This window comes from Rhipicephalus microplus, chromosome 2, assembly GCF_043290135.1.
Source record: "Rhipicephalus microplus isolate Deutch F79 chromosome 2, USDA_Rmic, whole genome shotgun sequence".
Taxonomy (NCBI): Eukaryota; Metazoa; Arthropoda; class Arachnida; order Ixodida; family Ixodidae; genus Rhipicephalus; species Rhipicephalus microplus.
In genome coordinates, this window is record NC_134701.1 from 26,977,770 (window position 1) to 26,998,403 (window position 20,634).

The 20,634-nt window shown below is 43.9% G+C and overlaps 1 protein-coding gene across 6 annotated transcripts in view; it reads right to left on the reverse strand.

The window, feature by feature from the left end:
• Positions 1 to 20,634, reverse strand: part of LOC119169167 (DENN domain-containing protein 2D) — a 647,735-nt gene that overhangs the window by 411,116 nt on the left and 215,985 nt on the right. For all 6 annotated transcript variants that reach the window (XM_037420269.2, XM_075886337.1, XM_037420270.2 and 3 more), the window contains one exon: positions 4,082 to 4,154. In XM_037420269.2, the coding sequence (XP_037276166.1) occupies positions 4,082 to 4,154 (73 nt within the window). The remainder of the gene's footprint in view (positions 1 to 4,081; positions 4,155 to 20,634) is intronic.

Below are 20,634 nucleotides of genomic sequence, written 5' to 3' on the forward strand. Positions count from 1 at the left end.
ATCGCCTGTTCGCGTTGCATTGGCCATGCCGCTCACCTGGGGCTTATTGAAAGGCTCGTTGTCCATGGCTGCCAGCCCTGTCGTCACTGCGGCATCGCAGGCTGGCTTAGAATTACGCTCCGCGACCTTTTGGGTTCCGCTTTACCACCCTCAGAGGCATCGTCCACAGCCTCCGCCACAACTGCTGCTGCAACACTTTTTGCAGCCTGCGTCTTGGCGTCGACACCCGCGGCACATTTTGGCATGCGAATAGTTGCACCCGCTTCCACGTCAGGGGCCTCGAACTCACTGTTGTTGTCTATGTCGCTGTTCTCGGTATCGCACATGATAGCCTTGGCCTTGCGATTCACGTTTTAGGCCTCTGCAGTCGTAGAAACTGCCACCTCACTGCGGTCTTCTTCACTGTACACCATTAGGGTTGACTTCACTTTCGTTCAGCTTCTCACCATCGCTGGCCTCTTCTCTCTAGCCTTCGCCAAACACCTTCTTGTAGTCTCTGTGGTCCCTTGTGAGCATGACCGTTTTCCGAGCCAAAAGCACCGGCCATCGTCCCTCGGTCACAGTATAGACTGAAATTTCTTTCGCCTCAAAGTAGGCCTCCATCATCTTGTCCAGCCCCTAAATTGCCTCCTGCAGTCCTCGAATGCTGCTTCTATCTGGATGGCCGCAGACAGCAGAATCTCGTTGAGCGCAAGATGAAGGGTTCGGGCCGTCAGCCCCGAGGAGTGAAAACCGCAGATGAAAAGCTCATAGATTCATTAGTGAGAAAACATTAAAAAAACACTTTATTTATATGAAACGCTCGGGCCATGACAATGCTCAATAACCTAGGCCTCAGCAGGGCACACACCACAGGCACGCACAGCGGCCCGTCACCAACTGTCTGGCTGGCGTGTCGGCTGCTCCTTTTGAATTGTCCTATTGCGCCAGGCGTATCTCTGATGCACAGCACGTGTTCCAGTTGAAGTAGCTGTGTGATGGGCGTGACTCACACACTGCGCAGACACGCCCAGGAACATCACGTGCTAATGCACCTTATTCATCAAAATGACCACTTTTGCCCCATAGAACTATACCGAGGCCTCACTTATACAGGTATCACTTTTCATGTTGATGAGGAACACTTGCAACACTTCACCAGCACACGTGTTTTTGCTATGCCCCAGTATCTAACCCCCGTATTCAAAAACGCTCCTCGACTCGAATTCCATCCTTCACTTGACTGAGTTGAGCACTGCGCCGCTGCTCGACTGAAATTGACGCTGCGCTTCTCAAGAATCGCTGCAGAATATTGCCGATAAGCAGTGACTTTGTCTGCCAAGAGATGGCGCTCCGATCGACTTTTTCAAGTCGAGGAGAGCCCTTCAGTGAAGGAGCATTTGTGAATACGGGGGTTAGTCTCTTGAAATCATGCTTTACACCCACAGGCTGTGCAGTGAGTAATTTTGAGAATTCAACAGGTCTGAGTGTCGATAATTTCATCTCGCTTTTAGTGTTTTATCCGAAACACACTTTCATATGTTTTGATAGGAGATTATAAAGAGAAGGCACTTGTATTGGATCATGTATTGCCGCTGTAGTGTGCAACTTTTTTTTTGTTAGGCTACATTTAGCAGGATCTGTTTGAGGCATTTAAAAACGATAGAGGGTTAAATATTTTCAGGTACAAGATGATTTCCTTGTAGTTTCGGACAAACCGACAGGCACAAATGTGGAGAACATTTTGATGAAGTTTGACAAATTATAACTTTTTTAGCGCGCACAAAATAGAGAACAAAAAAGAGACAGACGAGCCCTTATCTTTCCCTTTATTTGTTCTGTATTCCGTGCGCACTAAAAAAGTTATAGTATAGATACATACCAACTCGCTCAGTTATCTGTTTCACTGAAATTCAACAAGTATGGGAAGGGTCTATGTTTTACTTAGAAGCTACCACAGGAAGCAGTACTTCAGTTCATAGATTTTAAGCCGATTTTCGTGTACCAGCATACTTGTTCTGCGTACTGTCCGCACGCTAGGAAAAAGCCCTTACCGTACACATCATACCAGTCTAACAATGAGCAATAACATCATAACAATGAGCACTTGGTACACCACACGAACAAGTACAAATGCGCGAAAGCCTCCGAGGTGTCAAGAACATGACAGGGACCTCAAAACGAGAGGCGATGTGCTTCAATGAATGAGCCACTCTGTGCACATACAAAATGACAACAGGTTGCTTCTGTGTTTTTTCCTTTGTGCCAGAATCGCCGTTCGTGTGGCGTACCAAGTGCTCGTTGTTTAAGGAAGCACAAAAAAAAGTTTTTGAATTGTTTGGTAGGCATTGTCTACTTGATCCTGCTCAGTTGTGGCACGGTGTACATTGGCCAGTCGGGCTGTTGTATAAACGATCGCTTAAGGGAACATGCACTGTCAATGAGAAACGGCACGGGTTCGCATTTGCCGCATCATTGTAAGGAATGCTCGTGTGAATGGCTACTGCACCATATGAGAATATTGCTACGAAGCAAAGACAAAGTTTCACGTGAATTGGCAGAGGCGATGTTTATTAGACAATTTGGGGAACAATGTATCAGCGTTCCATCTCTGTCATTGTATGATAATGGATTTGATTTTCTATCTGATAGATTGTGATTATAGTTGGTTGGTCTCTTCTTGTGGTTGTACGCATGCGTGAGGGTTTTATAAAACGAGCTTCGATTCAATAAAAGTCAGTTGCGAGTGTGCGCTTTTCCGAGTCTCTTCTTTCGTCTTTTAAGTTTGCGCCAACTTTGTTCTGCACAGTTACACACTTACTAGCCCGACAGCATACGTTACAAAGCATGTGTCCTCACTTTTCATGTGTAAAAGAAAAAACCTCTATGGAAAGACTAATGGAATCGGTGAACCCAAATACAACAGTCATGCAAGTTTGTCTTGAGTGTGTGAAAAACAATTGAGGATACTTGTCAGGTATGAAAAGGTGGACGAAAGAGGGCGAGGAAGAAGTCATTTAAAACAGGTAAAGAATACAAAAGAGGGCGAGAAAGAAGTCATTTTAAAAAAGGTAAAGAATTTTAAAGTGGGAATTGGAAGAAAAAAGAGACAAGAAGAGAGCACATGAACACACAATCTTGGAAAAGGGGCGCACCCAGAGAACATGGTGGCCAGGACACAGCATACGAGAGGTCGACAGCCGCAGAATACTTGATTGCGTCTTACCCCAACAAGCTCTAGCAACTGTCTCAGCAAACAGCTGTTCAAAAATCACGGGACCACAGCTAGCCTTGGTTATGCAGCGGCTGGTTCAGCGTTTACTCTACAGAGCTTGAAGTTAATTGGCATGGCTTCCTAATGCTGAAGGACTTAAAAGGGATTACCGACAAACTACATGAATGCCTGAACAAGCTACAGCAGACGTTTTGGTGCAGGGTATTTATTAAAACTTTTTCTTCTTCAGTGCATATGTGTTATTTAGAGTGAAATTTCTAGTGATGAAGTTTGTGTTTGCTATCACTGGATTTTGAGATTGTTTTTGCATGCACAGACAAGCGAACCAGGAACATGCTTTTGCATGACAATACAGCGAAACCCCTTTATAAGAGGCATGCACCAGGGAGCATTGCTTGTCTCTTACATGAGAAGTGTGTCTCATAAGCAGTGTATCACGTATGTGTTTTCTTCTCAACACCTATTTCTATGCAGGCAGCCTGGTATCTCTATGTCTCTTATATCAGTGCGTCTTATAAAAGGGTTCGATTGTACTATGCACTACTGAAGAGCAGTAAAGTTTTGCAGTACAGGGCTTGCTTTTCCTTGTTGCGTGCAATAGCTTGCTTACAGCTACGATCCTATTGATGACTGTTTCTGCAATGCACATTTCACGTATATTTCCCACTCGTTGCTGCATACAGCAGTGCTATGGAGGGGCAAACATATCTTCAATAGAGCAAGCAAAAAAAAATACCTGCAATACAAAGCGCAAGCCCACACTCATGAGTATTGCGCCTTACAGTAAAATTGATTTATATAATCAGAAATGCATACAGGGCAGCCAACACAGAAAAAAGGGTAAGCAAAAATATCGAAGCGTCTCACCTGCGATGTCTGCAGGCAGTGGAAAAATGTCTTCTCGCCATTCTCACGGACTAGTGTAAAGAAGAACACGCACCTTCAAAAGAGAACAGGTCAAGCCTAAATGAAAATTGGCACCAAGTGCTTGTCAATCTCAAAACACTGTGCAGCCCTACAAGCTACTCCCCTGTCATCCTGTGCTCAGCTTTTAATGTCTCAAACAAAGTAATCTCAGATTGCCCTCCCGGATGATCACATCAAAAAACTAATCTGCTGTCAATCAATCGTACTTTAAAAGGGTATAAACACGAGCTTGCTGGCTTCGCTTCATAGCAGGGAGCAGTGGAGCCTTGCACTCCCTTCCCCTGTTTTCGTTATTTCAGTTTTCCAAGAAGCGTGTATATTTGTGCACCTACAAAATAAAACGCTATTGTTAGCAGGCCATCTGCACTTTAGCTCCACCATTTTTTTCCCTTCTCTCGAATGCGACTACAACACCAGCTGCCCTCATTTGCTACACAAGACTGCTCTTGCCAGGTTTAAAATACTGAATTCACTCACTCCTCAATGTCCTTGCATGCAGTCGAGATCCCCTATCTACGGAGCAGTACCTGTGTGTGCTTGTACTTCTGCTGGGTGTCATGGAAGTGCTTTTGTGAAGTCTAAGCGCTGCCAGTAATGAGGACAAAAAAAATTGGTAGTTTGTCCTTCTCTCCCATACAAACTGCTAGAAAGTGCGAAAGTCAAACAAGCCTTCATTTGCGATTCCTATTGAGATTTGAGATTTACAAATGCAATTTGTTTTCTCCACAATGAACACATTAGTACAGAAATAAGTGTACTTTTGATTGTGATAGCAAATATATGGTGTTGTGTCGACGCCATGACGTTCGCAGTGTGACGTCAGCGGACACTGACCAGCTAGGCTATAAAACCAAGGTCCATCTTCAGCGGCCTTTCAGTGGGCTTGGCAGCACCTTCTTCGGACGGATGCTCATGCATTTCTGCTTTTTCGTCCAGATTGCCCTGTTGCGGGCGGATGCCGCCGTGGGATTTGCAGATATTGCCTCACCGCAAGACAGTACCATCGCGCATGCGCAGGGACAAGGCCTCGATGGAACATCATCATGGGAAGCTACGCCTCAGGTGTTGTGTCGACGCCATGACGTTCACAGTGTGACGTCAGCGGACACTGACCAGCTAGGCTATAAAACCAAGGTCCATCTTCAGCGGCCTTTCAGTGGGCTTGGCAGCACCTTCTTCGGACGGACGCTCATGCATTTCTGCTTTTTCGTCCAGATTGCCCTGTTGCGGGCGGATGCCGCCGTGGGATTTGCAGATATTGCCTCACCGCAAGACAGTACCATCGCGCATGCGCAGGGACAAGGCCTCGATGGAACATCATCATGGGAAGCTATGCCTCAGGTGTTGTGTCGACGCCATGACGTTCGCAGTGTGACGTCAGCGGACACTGACCAGCTAGGCTATAAAACCAAGGTCCATCTTCAGCGACCTTTCAGTGGGCTTGGCAGCACCTTCTTCGGACGGATGCTCATGCATTTCTGCTTTTTCGTCCAGATTGCCCTGTTGCGGGCGGATGCCGCCGTGGGAATTGCAGATATTGCCTCACCGCAAGACAGTACCATCGCGCATGCGCAGGGACAAGGCCTCGATGGAACATCATCATGGGAAGCTACGCCTCAGGTGTTGTGTCGACGCCATGACGTTCACAGTGTGACGTCAGCGGACACTGACCAGCTAGGCTATAAAACCATGGTCCATCTTCAGCGGCCTTTCAGTGGGCTTGGCAGCACCTTCTTCGGACGGACGCTCATGCATTTCTGCTTTTTCGTCCAGGTTGGTGACAAATATCCTGTCTATCAGTCTAATCGTGACGATTCTCTTACTTTGATAGTGCTGCCAAGCCCACAATGTTTGTTTGTTTCGCTGTGTGACTGTTTGATTGTCATTAGATTGCTCTTGTTAGCATCGGGAGACGTGGAGCTGAACCCAGGTCCGTCTTCGGAATCAGAATCCGAGGCTACTGTAAACAGTCAGCTTCTTAGAAAAATCTTAAGAGAGCAAACCAAAACCAATAAGACGCTCACCATGCTTTCTGCCAACCTGAAACAAGTGGAAAAAACTATAGGTGGTGTTCAAGAAAGGATAGCGTCGATTGAAAAAGAGCTTGGACGGCTACAAAAATGCGAGGAAAAGCTGGTTGAGCACGAAGCAGCGTGCAAGGGGACGAGGGAACTAGTGAACGAGCTTATGATTAAAGTTGATGACCTTGAAAACCGAAGTCGAAGAAACAACTTGATGATTTATGGTTTAAGTGAAGAATCAAAAGAAGATAACAAATCTCTGCAAGACAGGGTTCAACAACAAGTATTTAAGGACTTACTCGGCGTCGAAGTGAATTCGATAGAGCGCATCTACAGAGTAGGTTTTAAACGTGCTGGGAAACACCGACCTATTATGTTAAGGCTATTTGATTACTCTGAGAAAACTACAATTATGTCGGCTTGTTTCAAGCTAAAAGGAACACAGATTTCCATATCTGAAGATTTTTCCAAGAGAGTTCGCGACTTACGCCGCAGGTTGTGGCATTCGGCAGCAGTGGAAAAAACCAATGGAGCAAAGGTTTCACTCTTGTTTGATAAACTGAAAGTAGACGATAAAGTTTATATCTGGGACGAGCTTTCAAGCCAACGGCTGGAAGTTACACGACGTGATGCGCAGGCCCGGCGGAATTCTGGTCATTCTGCAACAACCTGCTGCTTCTCGTGTTCACCTGAGTGAACACGAGAAGCAGCAGTAAAAAATGACAGCCTGTGAGCAAAGTTCTCAGAGTTGTTTCACTGAATGCGCGTAGTGTTGTTAACAAAGCCAGTTCCCTTTAAGACGTTATCTCCTGTTACCAGCCACACGTCTTAGTAATCACTGAGACATGGCTACATGCAGATGTGCAAGATTCGGAAGTCATACCGTCTTCTTACAAGCTTATTCGTAAAGATAGGGAGTCACGCGGGGGAGGAGTAGCAATCGCTATTAAAAATAACGTCGCATTTACTGTTTTGGATGGCATCAACAACCACGAAAGCGTGTGGTGCAGAATTAAATTTCTTGGTAAAAGAATACTTTTAAGGGGCATGTATCGACCACCGAGTTCTTCGCCCGAATACATAGAAGCCATTCAAGACTACCTTGCAGATAATACAAATTCTCGATCCCGGATTATAATAACAGGAGATTTCAACCTACCGGGTATAAACTGGGCTGATTTTTCTTATGATGGCAAAGAATCTCGAAGTGCAGATATACTGATTACGACCGCATTCAACTTCTGCTTACAACAACTAGTTTCTGAGGCTACTAGGGTTGACAGTTCATCATCATCCCTCCTTGATTTGGCACTGGTTAGCAGCTCGTTCCAAGGTTGTTCAGCCAATGTAGAAGAAGGAATATCTGATCACAAGTTGCTTGCTGTGTCATGTCTTGTTTCGGGAACACGTTCATTTACTAGACCGTCGGATACTTTCGTGAGAGATTACACTCATGCGGATGATAACGCTATTTTAGAATATTTGGAATCGTGCTTTGATTGTTTTAGCCAAGTTAATATTGTCAATGAAATGTGGTCAAATTTTAGAGAAATTGTTCTCTTTTGCGAGCAAAGATATGTGCCATTAAAAAAGAAACGAGTTAATAGGGAATATCCGTGGTTCACGAGAGAAATGATTCATTTGAAACGCAAAATTACGCGTCAGCGCAAGCGTCATAACACGAGTGATTTTTCAAACCTTACTTCTAAGCTGCGAGAACTAACGCGATCGGCAAAGGAAAGATTTTTTTCAGATACTCTACCGTCATTCATGAAGAATGAACCCCAAAAATTCTGGCGCTATCTGTCAAAAGATAAACGAGGCATTTCAGAGATCAGGGTCGAGGGAGAAAGTATTGTTGACGCGACTACCATTGCCAACAAATTTAATGTCTTTTTCCAGTCCGTTTTTACACGGACAGCCACGCATGCTCAGTTGCGGTCATATGACTCTGATAGCCTCATGCCAGAAGTGGAAATCACTGAGGATGGAGTCCTTTGCCTTTTACACAAACTAGATGTAAAGAAATCACCTGGTCCGGACGGACTATCTAATACTTTTTTGAGTAGATATGCTGTTTGGGTGGCAAGATATTTACATCGCATTTACACTGCATCGTTAGACGCTGCAGTTATTCCTGATGACTGGCGCTCGGCAAAAATAATTCCGGTACATAAATCGGGCTCCACTTTGGAAGTTAACAATTACAGGCCTGTTTCCTTAACTAGTACTTGCTGTAAATTATTTGAGCACATTATATTTAAGGCCATGATCACTTACTTAGAAAATAACAAACTACTGTATGTCCAGCAGCATGGATTTAGGTCTGGTTTGTCGACCGTCACCCAACTGGCTGAAATAACTGATGATTTAATTAGAACGCTTAATTTGAAAGGTCAAACCGATGCCATATTTTTGGATTTTTCTAAGGCCTTTGACGTCGTACCCCATCAGAATTTAATAACAAAATTATTAGCTATAGGCATTGAGCAGAAGGTTGTAGCATGGATCGCGAGCTACTTGAGTAACAGGAGACAGTGTGTTACCATAAATGGCTGTCTCTCAAAAGAGTTGGCAGTGCATTCGGGAGTTCCGCAGGGCTCAGTCCTCGGACCTCTTCTTTTTTTGGTTTATATTAATGATATTTATTTCTGTGTCGAGCCACCGATCCAGATTAAACTATTTGCGGACGACTGCGTAGTGTACACATCCATAAATAACCAAGAAGACCAAATTAAACTTAATGATGCCTTGCGCTCAATTAACGAATGGTGTATAAGGTGGGGACTAAAAATAAATCGTTCAAAAACAAATTCCGTTACGTTTACCAACAAAACATTACCCCTTCATTTCACATATTTCATAGGAAATGCTGCAATCACCAGAGCTGATCGGGTTAAATATCTGGGAGTTACACTTACCAGTAACCTCAGTTGGGAAACGCACGTTGAAAATGTGTGTTCGGGTGCACTGAAGAAATTATCCTTTTTGAAAAGAAAACTGCGTAACACTCCTCCCACGTTAAAACTAAAAGCGTATAAAGCCCTCGTGCGACCAAAATTGGAGTATGCCGACATTATTTGGAGCCCTTGGCAACAATATTTGATTAAGAAAATAGAAAGGGTCCAAAATTTAGCTCTGCGCTTTATATATTCCGCTTACTCCCGACAACATAGTGTAACTAATCTACGTAATAGGGCAAGCCTACAAATACTAGAACAGCGCAGGATAATATCCAGATTAAAATTCGTCTACCAACTTGATCACGGGGACTTTAAATTATCACGGGAACGATACCTTCAGCAGCCTTCTAAACTTTCAGCTAGGACAAATCACAACAAAACGTTTAGGCAGCCACCTAGCCACATTAATGCCCACAAGTTCGCTCTCTTTCCTCACGCAATTTTTCATTGGAACGCATTACCTGCGGAAGTAGTGAATGCTGCCTCGACGGCTTCATTCACTCAACAGATAGAAAAGATTAATTTCACCATATAAGTGATGTATGCAGAAAATAGTGTCATTTGAGTGCAAATCATCCGGCTACAAATGTTGAAAATATTCTTAGTTGAGCGCAGTTCTGTTGAACAGCGAGAAAATATATTTGACTTTTCTGTACTTGATAGTTATGTATTTTTTCATTTATGCCCTGTACTCCAGTGTATTACTAGTTATTGCTTGAATGTATTGTTTGTATCCCACTCCTGCATGGGCCCGGGTAGGGCCTGCAGTATCTGTAAATAAATATGGACAGTCTCGACTAGTTTTTACTGTAGCCAAAGCTGCCGTCATGCACCGTATATAATGTGGGGTCTCGATGTGGAGAGTGCCACCACGCTCTAGGAGTGAACAGACAAGGTTGACACAGTCGAACCAACTAAAACAACAGAAAATTTATTTAACTACTTTAAGAACGACGATATCGTCAGCTGAGTTAATATACACATCAATTGTGATCCACGGGAAACCAACTTACAAAATATTACATAACAATAAACAACGTAACAAGCCCAAGAACACACTAAAGGCGGCTTCGCCAACGCTTGACTTACCACGAGGGCACACGGTGCGCAGCCTGATGTGCCGCGCACCGAGCACCCACCGCTAGAGACAACCATTCATGCCAACTGCCACCCGCCAAAGAAGACCGCTCATATCTCGGGCCCCGCCACCCAGGCCTACCATCAGGTGCCAATGCCAGCGCTACGCACTAACCATGATGATGATGGTGATGATAACAAACGTTCATGAGCACAACGACCTCTACCGGTCGAAAATTGTGAACCCCAAATGCGGCTTCTCTGCACGACACATGAGCCACAAAACACAAACAACTTTAATGTGGGTGTTAGCACTCCCACAATTAATATGTATCTATATGTAGGAAAACTCAAAAAAGAAAAAAAGACACCTGCACTCGGCACCCAGCTCGCGATGCGCCAACGCGCCCTTATCACCCACGCCTACTTTACCCCACGCATGGGGGTGGGGAGGTTAGGTACTTGTGTGCTTGCGCATATCCTTTGGTGGAAAGAATCGTGTGCCTTGCCTTTCACCGGAGTGCTCACGTTAGTTGCCTGGGCCACGATGGTCAACTTCGCTCGCTGGGCAGGCCCCGTTTGCGAAAAGAGCACACTTTTAAAACACAGTGAAGTAATAAGAGCGACACTCAATAGTTTGCACTTATATCCGTACCTGTGATTACGTTTTTGATGTGTCAGCGCCATGCAGTGTTATCAAGGCACGTCACTGCAATGTCACATGTGCTTAGTATAAATACAAGCTGCTCAATAAACCATCCTTCTTGTTGCATTATCTCGCTTTCCTGTAGTGGCGACGAGCAGACCCGCGCAATCATGCACGCCAGGCGGCTGCCCGAATTCGGAAGGGTGGATGGTACCTGGCCAACGTATCGTGTTCGTTTGGAGGCTTACTTTGAAGCTCGTAACATCGCAGACGAAGCAAAAAAACAAGCACTCTTTATATCGTCACTAACGGACGGTGCAGTGGGAGTCGTTCAGGGGAATTGCCACCTGAAGAAGGTCAACGAGCTCAGCTACGATGAAGTTGCCTGGTATTTAGAAGAACATTACACACCGCATGTCAATGAGACCGCCGCAAGCTACGCCTTCTTTATGCGAACACAGAAAGCTGGTGAGTATGTTGAGGATTTCATTGCCGAAATCAGGCCGCTGGCCGAGAAGTCCAATTTCGGGACATCGTTGGAGCGCATGCTGAGGGACCGAATTGTGTGTGGCGTGCACGATGAAGACGTCAGGCGACATTTTTTGATGCAACGAAAGCTCACGCTAGAACAGGCAGAATGCTTTGCTATTTCGGCGCAAGACGCCACTGAAAACGCCCGAATAATGCATTCTACTGACCAAAGTCCTGTAAATTTCGCACGCCTGAGGGACCGTACTCAGAAATTGCGACTGAAACCGGATACTCGCAGATGCTGCGGTCGGCGTGGTAGTGCGAAACATATAGCGGAGGAATGCGAACACCTGCGCACGGTGTGCCACAGGTGCGGCAAACGAGGCCACTTGAAACGAATGTGCCAGACAGCCACGTCGGGTCACCGCCAGAGCTCACATACGAATGTACGACGGCAAGGGGCGTACGCGGCGACAGCGGAAGACTGCTCAACCTCGGATGATAATGAGGCCTTGTACACTATACAGGCCGTCCTTCATCAAGAAGCAAGCATCCGCAAGGTGAACCCCATTTACAAAGTAGTTACCTGGGATAGCGTTCCTCTGACAATGCTGGTGGACACTGGATCACCTGTAAGCATAATTTCAGCATCGGTGTTTCGTAAGTACGAAATGAAGTGGCCGCCATTGCGAAAAACAAAGCTAAAACTGTCCTGCCTATAGGGCCAACTTCCAGTGCTTGGACAGCTACGTATGACAGCCAAATGCTACGGAAAAGATATGCAAGGCCCGGTGATAGTGGTTGATAGCACGGGACCGAAGTTTCCATGCTGACAAACGTCATCGCGAGAGTGCACCCCATTAAGTTGAACGAAACCAACACGAAACTAGAGGCCCTTCTCAGCGAATACGCTGGTGTCTTCGCTCGAGGTCTTGGACTTTGCAAGAGACTACCGGTAACATTCCAGCTGAAAGAAAAAGTAGTTCTGCGGTTTTTCAAGGCCCGCACCATACCTTACGCTTTGAGAGACAAGATGTCAGGAGCGCTGGGTCAGCTAGTTGCCCAAGACGTCATTACGCTCGTGAAAACTGTCTAGTGGGCAACACCAGTGGTATCCGTCATAAAGAAGGATGGGTCGCTCAGAATCTGCGGAGATTTTCGGATGACTGTCAATGCGGCCACTGTGATGGAGCAGTACCCGTTGCGGCGAGTAGACGAAATTTTTCCGAAGCTGAACGGCGAGGAAGTTTTCACAACGCTGGACCTGCGCCAGGCTTACAACCAGTTACCGTTGGATGAAGAAGTCTAGAAAATAGCAGTATTGAACACTCAAAAGGGTCTTTTCTGTTTCAAATGGTTGTCTTTTGGAGTGAGTTCAGCGCCAGCCATGTTTCAGACGGATGGATGCACTTCTGAGCGATATTCCAGGAGTACAGGTGTATTTGGATGATATCATCGTCGCGGAAAAACGAAGTGACATGTCACAGCTATGTCAAGTCTTTCAGAGATTACGGGAATATGGTCTACAGTTGCACAAAAAAAAATGCAAATTTCGACAAGGCGAGGTCAATTTTCTCAGCTATCATAGCAACGCTAACGAACTTCGGCCAGCAGATGCGAACATCAAGGCCGTTTTCCCAGCGCTGGTGCCACATCAATGAGTGAGCTGAAAGCATTTATGGGTCTTGTGAAATATTACGGCAAATTCTTGCCGAACCTAGCAACCACACTGGCACCGTTGTATGTGCAACTTCAAAAAGGGGCCAGATGGCAGTGGAATCAGGAGCACAAAGAATGTTTTCGGAAATTTAAGTAGCAATAGAAGCGTCAAAGTTTTTGGCTCATTTTGATCCTGACAAACCATTGAAGCTGGAGTGCGACGCGTCTCCAGTAGGTACCGGAGCGATTTTGTCCCACCCTGTCAATGGTGCTGATTACCCAATTGGTTTCCGTTCCAGAAAGCTTACAAAGACAGAATGCAATTACTCACAGTTGGCAAAAGAGGCCCTAGCACTTGTGTTCGGGGTTGCACAGTTCAAGGTACGGGCATGCGTTTGTCTTGGTGACTGACCATAAACCTCTTACTTGGTTATTAAATCCAAGAAAGGTGATACCACCAATGGCAGCTGCTCGGATTCAGCGCTGGACCTTGTTTCTTTCTAACTACTGCAATACAGTACAGTATCGTAAGAGCAGTGAGCATTCAAACGCAGATGCCCTCAACCGGTTTACGCTGCCGGTTACAGAGCCATGAGAGGGCCATTCCAATGAACAGGAGTATGTTTTGTTTGCCAAATTGATGGAGGAAACAGCTATGTGCGCTCGAGAGATGAAACAAATGACCAATTGGGACCCTACTCTTCATCAGGTCAGCGACGGGATTTTACAGAAATGGCCGCGGTTTCAACCCCAAGATCATGAGCAGTACCAGCCATACTTCAACAGAAGGATGGAACTGACCGTAAGTGACAATTTGGTGTACTGGAGCCTTCGCATTGTTGTACCTGTAGCGGCAAGAAGATGCTCACTAAGCCTTCTGTATAAAACTCATCCTGGCATAGTTGGCATGAAGAGTATCGCCAGGACGCTATTCTGGTACCCGGGACTAGACTCTGACATTGAGCGACTGGTCAAATCATGTGATGTTTGTGCACAGGCTTCCGCGATTCCGCCTGCTCAGGTGCCTGCATCTTGGGCAATGACCGGGAAGAGCTGGAGCCGTCTGCATGCCAATTTCGCCGGGCCAGTGGACGGCCACATGGTCTTGGTCATCGTAGACTCGGAAACAAAATGGATTGAAGCGGTGTCAATAAAAACTGCTACGTCTGAAACTACGTTCAGAGCTTTGCGTTCAATATTTGCACGGTACGGGCTTCCAAAAACGTTCGTGTCACACAATGGACCACAGTTCGTGAGCTCATATTTTCACGAGTTCTTGGCACGTAATAATATACAGCTACTAACGACAGCACCCTATTCTTCGCAATCGAATGGCTTAGCCGAGAGAGCGGTGTGCACACTTAAGGAAGGATTAAAGAAAAATCTGGAATGTCACTTGATCATGAAATTGGATCGATTTTTGTGCAGATACCACCGAACTCCGGGAGAAGATGGGAAGTCACAGGTGGCAGGTTTGCTGGTTTATCAGATTAGAACGAAGATAGACAGCATTAAGCCCAAAGAAAAGCATGCTGATGGTTCGCCAACAGCAATTGCAAGAATGTTCAATGCAAGTAATTCGGTTTGGATGCACAGTTTTGGAAGAAGTCGAAGATGGACTCCAGGAGTAGTGCAAGACCATGAAGGTTCCAGAATGGTGACCATGGTTTGCGCTCAAGGACTGCACCGACGGCATCTAAATTAGCTGAGACATCGAGTGGAATCGGTGTACAGAGACCCTGGCCAAAAACAAAAGCAGGAGCCAGTTGAAGCCACCACCAAAACTGTGCAAAACAGCCCGGAAAAAATGGTGATGGAATTAGCCCCAACACCACCACTCTTGCGAAGATCAAGTCGGTCACGAAAACAACCTGAACGCTATGGATTTTAAAAGGGGAGAGATGATGTGTCAGCGCGATGCAGTGTTATCAAGGCGCACCACTGCAATGCCACATGCGCTTAAAATAAATACAAGCTGCTCAATGAATCATCGTTCTTGTTGCGTTATCTGGCTTTCTTGTAGTATCTGCACAGCACCATAACAGCTTCGTGCGTCATTTTTGTTTGAACAGCGCGTTAAGTGTTCAGTTGTAAACGTTGTTAGTTAGCTCTCGTCCTGTGTGTGTTGTTTTCGTGCTTCATTTGTACATGAGCAGCGCGCTGAACGTTTTGATATGCTAGTCGTTCTCAGCATTATATTCCAAGCTAACGCTATCGCATTCATTGATTCACCCTTGCGGCAAAACTATAACTTTTTTTCGATGGTAAGGATAGCAGTAAGAAAACTGTGCATGCATAGCATGACTAACCCTGCCAGCCACTTGGTACAAGAGCGGCAACATGCGGAACATAAACATGGTCACTTGGGACAAAGGCAGCAACATGCGGAATATCGACAATTTGAGTCATGCATAATATAAGTTGTTCCAAGTTTGGTGAAAATCAAGAAACAGAACTTGCGCACTGTGTACTGCATTTCAGACAGTGTTCGACTAGAATGCACGCATCTTTAAACCATCTCAGAAGTTCCCTTCAGCACTATGGAGGCTACACGGCCCCTTATCCAGTAGGAAGGGCAAATAGCCCCTCCACATGAATTCATCCTCATCACGTCATCTGCTCAGCGTCTCCTTGGCTCCTAGCATGCATAGGGTAAGTGGATTGAACAGACGGCACTGCCGAGAAAACAAAGCTGCATCCCATGGAGCTGGTACCCTTCACTTCAAATTTGTGAAGTCATCATTGTGCGCTACTTGACCCATAAGTTACAAACTTATGCTTGTATTTCTTTAGATTAACGCGCTGATGCTCCGACAGCAATGTATTCAAGACTGTATTGTTCCTTTATTCCAAGAATCAAAATCAAACTCTCGGCGTGTTGGGCTTAGCAGGCGTGGCTAAACAAACAGTTTATCTTTCAACTGTAATAGAATGTACATGATCTCCTGTGCTTAGCGCGAGATGGCACAAGGCGATGGCTCATTTCACTATTTGTTTGTTGCTGTCAGTGCAATTGACATATGGCAAGCGCAAGGTCGGATCGAAGCGAACAGTCATGTCCATAAAGGCTCTCCCATGTTAACTTGTAGACATGATTACCGGAGGTCACCGATACAAAAATTAAAGGGACACGAAGTAAATGCCAAGAAAAATAAAGATATCACACATCGATGTGAAGTGGCCCGTGCCAAACAAGTGAAAATGCCTCTGCTTTGCCAAATGCACGATAATTATATCTGGAACTGATTTTTCAGTTCAGTTCAGTTTTATTCCCTTAAAATCTCCCATTCAGAGGAGTTACATAACAGGAGAGATTACAAGTAAAACTTTAATAGCGATGGTTCAGTTAATATTGAAGATGATCGGTGATAAGCTATTGAAAAGTGGATGATGAGGCAATGTTGACGATGTTTTGAAGGCAGGCCATTCGAGTCTGAAGCTACACTGAGGAATGACGAAGCAGAAAACAATGTGGTATACGATGACAGGCAGGCAACCTGCAGTGGATGACTGATGCCGAAGAAAATGCGTGATGCAGCTGAAATATATGGAGCTTGATTGAGACAAAAATAAAAGAACTTAGGATAAAGGGTATTGATTGATTTGTGGGGTTTAACGTCCCAATAGGATAAAGTGTGAAGGAAAAAGAATAAGGCCAGCAATGTGGCAACAATAAAAAAGAAGCAATAGACCAATTCAGCTTTCAAGGGTAAAGCGCTGATGTCATATTAATCGGGTGGTCCTATCTTGAACGGTTTTCAGAGCAGTGATTATATATGCTTGATGTGGGCTCCAGATGCCAGATGAATATCTTATTTTTGGTCTTATAAGTGATTAATACACGCGCAATTCAACATGAGGTGGGGCGAGGTGAAGGTGTCGTATAAGAACGGAATGTTTTATTTCATACTGAAATAACGTCAGTAACTTGGGCGTGCCTTGATAACTTAATAGACATTTATAAGAGTCTTTTATTTTATCAATGAATTTGAAATAGAATATAGTGAAAGCGAGAGGAACTGTGACAAGGGAAGACACTTTCTATGTGCTTTATTTCTGTCATGTTTTAGGCTTCTAAAATTCTCCCCCATTATTAAGGACACAAGTTTACATTTAGTGGGGTTGAGAGTCATTAGCCAAATGTTACAGCAATTCAGTATATTTTTATGGTCACTCTGAAGGATGTAATAGCCATGACAACTAGTAACAGTACAGTAGATTATATAATCCTCAACCAACAAACATGCGAACATTACAGTAAACATGCAATGGTAAGTCATTAATGTAAATTGTTTAAAATAAAGAAGTGGGGCATGGGATTGGGGGGAGGCGCGACATACTTAAAGAAAGAGAAGAAGGAAGTAGGAAGGTGGAGCTAGCCCTCATCGAGTAAACATCGTCCTTCAGAGCCACAACCACGGGTCCTTGTTCTTAACAATTTGGTGCCGTGAAACCCGAGAGTGGTCGTTCCGGGACGTCAGCCGAGCGTCTTCGGAAAGTGCGTGGGACTGTCAAGGCCAGCGTCTCACAACACTGCCACGAAAGTGTAATGGGTGAAAGCACAGGGCTACATGAATTCACCATGAAAGATGGTGGTCACACCAGGTGGCACTACCTGTGTCACAGGTGCTTGCCTGCTTTCTGCAGAACAGTTTTACGTTAGTTTCATTTGTTTCAAATGAACTCCTTTACACTGCACCCACGCTTTTTCGCTGAAAAACGTGCACTGGAACTTCCGAGTGGGGTTACGCGCCCGTGAAATGCCTGCAGTATCTGTAAATAAATAAATAAATAAATAAATAAAATATTATGCACTTGCCTGGTATAGGTGATCACTGCATACCTGCATTTTGGTTTATTTATTCATCTATTTATTAATGATACTCCAAAGGTTTCGACATAGGACATTGAACAAGAGGTGGGCACACTGAAGAAATGGCCAGTTGGGTTAGATTTTGCAGCTTTACAGATGGTCTTCAAACATTGCTTTGAAACGAGAAATGTATTGATGATTAGGGCATTATCCCATTTAAGGGCATCACGTACATTGTTGAGCTCTATGCAGGCAGAATGACCATTCACATGCCAGATACACAGCATTTTAATGTGTTCATGCAGTCAGAAAAACAGTGGCTCAACTACTGACTTAGTTTCCTGGGGTAATGAATTAAAAAATTACTATGAGGCCTGCGCAGAATGCACAGCACAGTCACAGTGAAAGGTGGAAGAGTGGTTTTTCAGAGCCTTTTTTAAACACCGTTTGGGTAACTTCTGCAAGCACACTGGCACCTGCCCTTTCATTATTTATCATAATTTTGTGTAGTAGGGAGGCATTCACTATGCCATCCTTTGAAATTTTTCGGAGAATCGTGGTACCCGCTAGACACACGTAAGAAATTTTGTGCAGTTTTTTTATGCTGTGGCTGCTGACGAAGAATTATGCCTTAAGCTTTTGTAATGGGTTAAAGTATTCAACGACCTACTCATTATGCAATTTGCAATGTGTGATGCTTGGTTGTTGCTTTGCTATTATAAAACGCTGTTGCTCGTATTAATGCAATCCTTTTCCCAACATCAAGCCTACCTAAGGTCATATTGCAATGGAATTTCAAGCACCAGCATGGCTTAGTGGTAGAATACTGGGTTGGCACGCAGGAGACCCGGGTTAGAATCCCCTTAAGTCTTGAATGTTTTAGTTTTTTAGTTTATACTTTTTCTTATTTTGCCTGATAATGATTACGGACACTGGCGGTGGCAGATACTGCGCACGCAAGCCTTGTTGTAATCTTATAACAGCTTTCCCTGTAAAAAATCTTCAGAAATATATTTGAGTACATTTGCTATGAGAGGCCATGGAGAGAAGACAAAACTTAAGTTTTAGAGGGGAAACACTTGATTTGTTGGAGCATAGTTCAAGCCATTGGCAATAAAAATACACTCATACCTCATTATAACAAAGTTGCATCTTACACAAAAATAAGTTCTTTATATTCAACATTTTTTATGAAGGTATATTCCTAACACCATATCTATTCCAAGACTATTTCTATTTATTTCATTATAACAAACATTTCGTTATATCCAGACTCGTCATATCGAGGTTTGAGTTACTTTGACCAAACTACCAACTTTGTCAATGTGATCTCGGGTCTCGTGGTAGTGGAGTGGCTTTCATTATCAAGCATGGCATTGATATATATATATATATATATTGCCGAGCGTTTTCAAGCGTTTTCAAGTGATAGTAAAGTCTGCTCTTGAAACTTTCATTTTTTGATGTCATTTGTTCTCTGGGTGGTATATTGATGTATTAATGCTGAAAATTCTTTTGTGAGTAATTTGAATGATGAACTGCTATGTCTATGTCTACGCAGGAAAAAGATATTTGATTGTACAACCTCAAACTTTCCTTCAAGCCATTATTTGGGATATTATAAATTATAGTACTTCTTCATTGGACACACTTCTAGACATTTGTTTTCTCTTAGCCTTGAGAAAATGATAAAGACATCCCGCAAGGGGGAGTTCGATACTTGATCTACTATTTACAATGAAACTCTACCAGAGTGACTATCGCAGTTGAAATCGGTATTTCTGATCATAGATTAATATAATTTATTTGGGATAGGTATGGTCAATGTAAATGAGTGACGACGCCAGTGAAAAGTGTAGTAAAAGATTTCAATCAAGCGGATGATGTTGCAGTAATTGATCATATATATACATATCTCACAACATCTGTTAGCGATGTTGATAGCACCTGGCAACGATTACGTGGTATTGTGGACTTCATCACAAAAAAAAAAAAACAATACTGTGCCTCTTGAGAGAATATGCAAGTGCTCACATAACCCATGCATAACCTGTGAGATTATGCAGTTAAAAAAAATGAAAACACAGAACTAGCACACAGCGTTTTTTCTAACTCAAAAAAAGATTGTTTGAGAGTGTTTTTAATGCTAGCAATCAATTTTTTTAATGACAAATTGCTTGAGTTTACCTAGACAGATCCTGATAACTGTTGGTACTACCTAAAACAAAGTGATAAAGAAGTTTCTAAAATACTAGTTGAAGAGATAAGGAGAACAGCTCCAGCACTTATTGCTAATCATTTTATTAAACACTTTCAGGGTGTCTTTTTTGAACCATAGTATTATGAACTGCGTGGCTCGTTACCTGTTATCCGAGTTGATGTCCTCATAACTCATGAAGGTGTTTTACAAATGTTACTTGAGGTTAATCGTCAGGGCCTCACGGCATAAGTGATTCATTCCTATGATGCTATGCAGAACAAATTACTGTTGTGTCGATATTTAAAGGAGGTGACCGCCATTCCTTATCAAACTACCATCCTGTTTTTATCACTATGGTAGCTGCTGTAAAACATGAGAGCATGTTGTTGCCAATTATGTCAACACATTTTATCAGGAAATAACATTTTGTCGTCATATCAACATGGTTTCTGAGTAAATATGCCTACAATAACTCAGCTTAGTGTCTACAGTACATGAATTCATACGGGTTTTAGATGTATCTGGGCAGACTTATGTGTTCCTTTTAGATTTTTGGTAAGGTCTTTCACAAGGTGCCTGATGAAAACATTATTGCTAGGCTGTCTATGCTAAAAAATATTGCACTTTCTTTGCATTTTATTAT